Source organism: Pelecanus crispus, chromosome 8, assembly GCF_030463565.1.
Source record: "Pelecanus crispus isolate bPelCri1 chromosome 8, bPelCri1.pri, whole genome shotgun sequence".
In the NCBI taxonomy this organism is placed as follows: domain Eukaryota; kingdom Metazoa; phylum Chordata; class Aves; order Pelecaniformes; family Pelecanidae; genus Pelecanus; species Pelecanus crispus.
The window spans coordinates 41,589,300-41,595,857 of record NC_134650.1 but is presented as its reverse complement, the minus strand read 5'-3'; the positions used below and the strand labels follow the sequence as shown (position 1 = coordinate 41,595,857).

The window sequence follows — 6,558 nt, the reverse complement described above, 5'->3', positions numbered from 1 at the left end:
AAACATAATATATATTCCTGTACATAATGAGAGCACTCACTAAACATTTTTAGCATCTGAATAGAAAATAAATTAATAGAGAAAATGTCTGTTTCAGGAAAGAGTGAATACAATGCAGGAGGTGGATATTTTTAACTCACCACTGTCTACGTGGGAGGGGTTACTACAAACAAAACTGCATGTTAATAACCCAAAACATGGTCATGGTAATTTGTATATGTAATTATGGGATCAGAAATTCACAAATATATCTTTTGGCAGTACGGCAGACTTCATCCACCCACTTGCCTTGTGATGACTGAGAAAAAAAGACACAGTTTTCATGCTTGCCCCCATTTGGTTGGGCGCGATCCCAATTGAAGTACTGTAGAGCCATGCCATTGACATCAACAAATTTCCCTTCATTAATCATGTCATTGACACCCAACCAGAACTCAGACACTCTAGGCATACTTTTCTTGCCATAAGCTTGAAGAGTGTTTGTTTCGTCGTTATTCCTTGGGACAGCCAGTGTCCCTCCCTTGGCTATGCAGTCTTCATTGGCTTCGTGAAAGTATTTGGTGCCTTCTGATACGAGGTAGCACTTCTTATGGGCCTTTGTCCCACGAAGACAGACTGTGAATAGATATTGGTTTGCATGTTCAGTAAAAGCTTGGGCTATAGCTTTGAATAATGTTTCCTAAAATGATAATTTTCTAAAGGTCTGTTGGCAATTAAGCAGGTAAGTCCCTCAGCAAGTGAAAGGCTCTTGCCTCCACAGAGTGGACCTGAAAGTAGCAGTAAGATCAGACTTTTCCACTGTTGCTCCTGTTCATGTAGGACCTTGTATGCAGACAGCATGTCAGTGTGCCTTTGGGAACTCTGAACAGGCTGCTCACAGGCACTCTGCAGAGCACCTTGGACTACAAGGGATGGCCAAGAGCAGAGCATGCTCTTACAGATGCTCCAGAGAAGAGGCATTTAAGAGGAAGGACAGCCATAGCTGTGATCTTAACACCATGAAGTGCTTTGGAGAATCTTTCCTGTGTTTATGCTGATAAACCTCAGGCATCATCTTGAGCCCCAGATTCCCTCCAGCAATGTGATTGTCTCCAAGATTTTTTTTATTTTGCTGTTTCAGAACGCTAAAATATAATGCAGGCTTGTCAGTGTATCTTACGTTGTCTTTTAGCAAATAGTCCTGTTTTCACACATTTTCACCATATTTCATCAGTCTTAAAACTGATTGAATGGATGAGGTATGGATGTTTGTATTGTTGGCAGATGTGAGTTTGTCATCAGGGAATCTGTACTTGGCTCTATAGTACAGACAGATCTAAAGGTCTTTTCATATTTATGATATTTAAGTGCCAAAGAAAAGTAAAGTTTTATGCACTAACTAAGCCTAGTTCCTAGCAAACAAAGGCAGGACAGAAAAGTGCTATTTTAAGTATGCCCCGTGCACCAGAAAAATATTTATTTGAAATTCATAACGCAAATCTCTGTCTGGATGATTGATAAAAGTGTATTTCCACCTGCAGAAGAGTACACATTCACCTCTTTAGTTCTTAATTTCTGGTCTTTCCAGCAAGGTCTATCCCTTCAAACTCTAAATTCAAATGAGGTAATGTGACTTAAATCTATAAATGCTTTTAAAAAGTGTACACGTATTACCGAGCTTGCATGACAGTCTGAACAAAACAATCTAAACATTTGCATTTATAAGTCTGTTTGCTTTTAGTTCTACTGGAACATATCAGGGAAGTCTTGATGTAAAGTCCAAATGTACTAGAACATTAATTTGGCATATGGTCTGTAACTGGAATTGCCTTGTAGACTGCTGTCAGAGTTCTGCCAGCCGAAGGTCTGTGCGGGCAGCCTTGCAGGAGTGAATCCCTCAACTTTGCTTTCCAGGTCTCCTAAAGTAGATATGTAAAAAACCTGATTGTCCCAAGAAAAATACTTACAAGAAGAGAACCCTCCTTGAAGGAGTGTTCCTTCTGAGCTGAGAAAGGTAGCAAAGGCCTTGAATAAACTCCTGTAACAATTATTTTTAGAATCTTGCCTGTGACTACTTCCAGATTATTTCATTTATTACTTAAACTCATCTAGTACGTCTAATAGAAATATGTTGTGAAAGAGTATGAACATCTTCTGTCCTGATGTTTTCTGCAATCCATTTCTAATTCCTGTCATCTGTTCTTGTAAAAAAAAAAAAAAAAAAAAAAAAAAGTAATTATGTATCTGATCAACAGGATATGGAAATCCAGTTTGGACCATATCCTGTATGTCTCAGTTTTTTAGTATTTCCAGTTGCAGTACTCATTCCATTCCTTAGCTGCATTTTCAGGGTCATCATTTTATATTGGGGCTTATCCTTCAAATGTCATCCATTCCAACTGGTAATGTCCAAAGAAAAGTAATGAACATATCTGCTGAATGTTGAATTCTTTAACAAATTTATATTCATGGGAAAGATCAGAGAGACCTTATCTACTTCAACAATGCTGCAGTACTGATGGAGACTGGCCCTCTTTAGGGAGAAAGTATGTGCTGCTAAATGGCGTGTGGCAACATTTCACAGGATGTAGAAATGAGACCTAGGAAATTCAAGCAAAAGAAGAAATCAGGTTGTAATGTGTGTCTTGGAAATGTCTGTAAGGTAACAAAGCAGCTCCTTTTTCAAGTATCATAAGGCCATTAATAAACACAGTCAGAGCTAGAGGGGTGCTAGATCTCTTTTTGCCGAATTTGGAATCCAGTTGAACAGTGTGGGTTCTGAATTTAGAGTATAGCTCAAAATAAGTTTTGAGGATAGAAAATCTCCTGTCTCTGGTTTCATTTCTTAGCCACTGCATGCTTACTCTCAAGCTCCTTCTGGAAGCAATACAAGAATTACTTTTAAACAAGGGTTACTTGTCTAGCACAGGCTCCCTCTTTTAAGAAACTTCTAATGTTGTCTTATAAGAAATTCAAAATAAAAATGTTTTGTAAAGCTCAAAAAGTTCTGTGTAACCCCAGATGTAAACCAGGACAACCCAATATTACCGTCCATAAGGAAAATATGTTCTGCTTCATGTCCATGATGTCATTTCCTCTGTAGTGTCCTCTTGTACATATTTAAATGCCAAGTTTTGTGTCAACAGCTGTGAAAAAGCACAACTGTCTAGTAGGTGCATGTGTATTTACCCTTCTTATTTTGTTTGGAAATTTCCATCTGGCTATTTAAATACTTAGCGGACTCTGCACATTGATATGGGATATTTCTGAATACACAGTGGGTATTACTTTGAAGTTTTATGGCAAGACGCATTTGAATGTTGCAAACTGCACACTTTAAAAAGGCTCAGTCCTTTCAGCTTTTTGGGGGTATTCTCAGTCTTTTCCATGAATGTTTTTGCCTTAATAGTTAGCCCATGTTCATATCAAAGCTGGGGACCTAACTAATTGACCATCTAAACTCTCAAACCCAGCAACCCTCATAGTGTTGCCTTTGTCTGGTTATGCTTAAAATCACAGCTTGGGGTTGTGCATAGCAAAGACAATAGTAGTTCTTGCTCCAGATTAATTTTTGCTCTTAGTGAAGAATCATCACTTGCACGCCATTAGTTCAGACCTGATTTTACTTGAATGCTTCTTTCAACATTTGTCTCACCGTTACAGCTATGGAACATCATGCTCTTAAGGAGTTGTATTTCTCGGTCACAAATCCTTAAAGATTCTCTCTTTAATTCTGCTCCTTAAAGAGAAGGATAGGAGGGAGGGAGAGAGGAAAGGCAGTGATAACTTTTGGAAGCTATTGACCAGTGTAAGCTGCTTTACCTGTCTGAAGTGCTTGCATTTCTTTCAGAGCATTTACTTCTCGCCACAATTTGTCAATCTGGGTCTTTAGGTCATCTTTTTCTTAAATAAAAGAAATATAGAGAAATGAACAGATATGTAGGCAAAAAAATATTAAAAATTATATGTTAAAAGCTGTTTCAAAATATCATGGGTTTCTGCATTGCTGAGATATGATTTGATTTATTTTAAAGATTTTTCCTTGATGAAAGAATTCCTGTAGGGTTCCTATAAAAAAAACAGGAGGAACCCACCTTTACCTTTCACCCTCATAGTTTAAATCACATTTTCAGTTGGACTGTATCCTAGTAACTGTTTGAAAACCATGGTTTGTTGCAGCTAATTGTTACTTAGTGTGCCAGTATCTAATTTACAGAAAAATTGCCTATTTACTTTTGAACCTGTACACCATGGTGTATGTACATGACATACAAATAATAGCAGGACACAAGTTGTGTTTATTCAAAGAAATGTTATTTCTGTGAGCATGGAAGTTTCACACAACTCTTGTTTTAACACAGTGAGGAACAGCTAATATGATCCAACTTCCCAGTCTGAATGTATGCAGGCAAGCCTGCTGAGCTGCAATTTCCCATCCCCAGGAGGAGCCTTCCTCTCCGTCAGTACTTGAGTCACACAAATACAGCCTGAATGACCGTTTTGTGGCACTTACAAAAGCACCAAGATGGTGGGACAAGAAAAGAAGCTAATTTGCACATAACTCCATTTTCATGTCCTCTTTTCCATTCTTTTTTTCTTAATCATTATAATATTCCAGCACCATCAAACAACTAGCACGCATGTTTCCATTGCACAAGATGACAAGTTGACTGCAGCAGTAACCAGACCTTCCAGAAGCCACAGTAATGAACATGAGGAATAAATAAGCTCTTTCACAAAACCGCAGTTCCTACAGATGTGTTACATCACCTAATCCTCCAGCTGCACCCCAGAAAGCTCATCTCTTCTCCATATTCTCTGCTGCCTGTGGGGATAACCCCAGCTGTCCTTCGTGAGTCCCTGGTTCCCCAAGGCAGGACTCCCAGTTCCTCAATCCATGCTGTTCCCCACGAGTCCTAGTTCACAGTAGCCTCTCCATGTCCCCTGCCTGCTTCAAAAGAGCCAAAAAGCAGAACAAGCTGAGCTCCTGGTGCAACCTTTTCATAGTGGGACACTAATGCAGATTTTTTTTTTTTTTTTGTACCCTCATTCTGAATTTCATAAAATATCAGTAAACTTATCCTTAGGAGCTCCATTCTTCTGCCAAACTGTTTCAGGTTCAAAAGTAGTGGAAGGCTGACAGACAAATGGCTGGCAAAACAAATGTGTAAGTAGCCTGCCCTTAGGACACCAAGCTAAAAACTATAGAGACTCAAAAGGAGAAGGAAGTATATATAACTGCATAGCTCCAGAGCAGTGTAATCATGTTGTACAATGGATTTATCAAAGCTGCATTTTCTTTTTTCATTGGCTAGGAGTTTAAATATTTGCCATTAGTGTAACCTCTATCATACCCTCTTTTATTAGAAATAAGTCTTTAAATTAAATACACAGACATTTCCAAACAACGTTCAGCGGTTTTTTATTTGCTCTGTAAGCTTTGTCCTGGGAATTTATGCTCTATCTTCTCCTCCTAATTCTTTTTCATTAGTTTGACTTGCCATTTCACAGTACTTGTCACACATGTAAAGTAATATTCCACAAATATTAGACAGACATTCTGTTAAAATTAGGAAATGGTACAAAAATCTGAACAATAACCCTTGGAGACTGAATATTTTATTCTGCTCTTTTCCACCATATGTACATGAATTTCCATTCTTCTGGTCTTAGTCAATATAACTACCTAATGAAGAATGATTGGCCAGAGTCCTCTCTCAGCTGTACCTCTGAGTCCTAAATAATGTCAACAGAGATGAATAGCATAACAGAGCAATTTATTTACAACTGTTATACAGCTCTATTTCCATAACTCATTCTGCCACCTTATTTTAGATTTGCTAACTCACATAAAAATATTTTAGACAGATATAATGTAGACTCAACTGTCCTTTGTTAATAAGTATTTGTATAATGTTAGTTTTTGGTTCATGCAATGTTATTTAAGTACATAGTAAACTTGCATACTCTATAAGCTTCTATCCCTCCTCCCAGTTAAAACCCAGTACCTTTCACTCTACGTTTGCTGTGCTTCCTGGCTTTGAATTTGGAAGCCTGGCTGATGGTCTGATCCAGCAGCAGTATGCTTATGAGTAGAAAAACCATAAGTCCAGTTTGTGCCATGTCTCTTCTAAAGAACTTAACACGAAGCTTCAAGAGATTCTCTTTAGCAGCTCTGAGAGCGAGTCACACAGACACATCTCAGTAGGGACTGACTGAGGTCAGTTTTATAAAAGGTAGTGATAGGGTTGGGCTGGCTGTACTCCTTGCTTACGAAATGTGTTTAGTACTTAAGCTGGCTGTAGCATAAGGAATCCCCTTGTTCTCACATCTCATCTGAAATTCCTATTTCTGTTTTGAGTTCAGCTGGGACAGGTTGCTTTTACAGAGGCTGTACCAGCACTGAACAGTGCACTGATTGCCACTGAGTGCCGTATCTCCTGGTTTAACTTTGAAGCCAAAATGTATGGAAAAGCAGATGGATGCTCAAAAACACCATGTGCAATGCCAGCCTCAAGGATGGGTAGCCAAGAGATTTTTACAAATACAACAGGCTCACCCAGCACAGCTCTGACCCAA

The 6,558-nt window shown here is 38.6% G+C and overlaps 1 protein-coding gene across 1 annotated transcript; it reads right to left on the bottom strand.

Annotated features, from left to right (window-relative positions):
- Positions 1–223: 223 nt before the first annotated feature.
- CLEC3A (C-type lectin domain family 3 member A) lies at positions 224–6,102 on the bottom strand. The gene is made up of 3 exons (XM_009488791.2): positions 5,988–6,102; positions 3,802–3,882; positions 224–615 (listed from the first exon to the last, which is right to left on the bottom strand). Exons 1-3 carry the CDS (start codon positions 6,100–6,102, stop codon positions 224–226), a joined length of 588 nt encoding a protein of 195 aa, XP_009487066.1.
- Between the last annotated feature and the right edge of the window lie 456 nt (positions 6,103–6,558).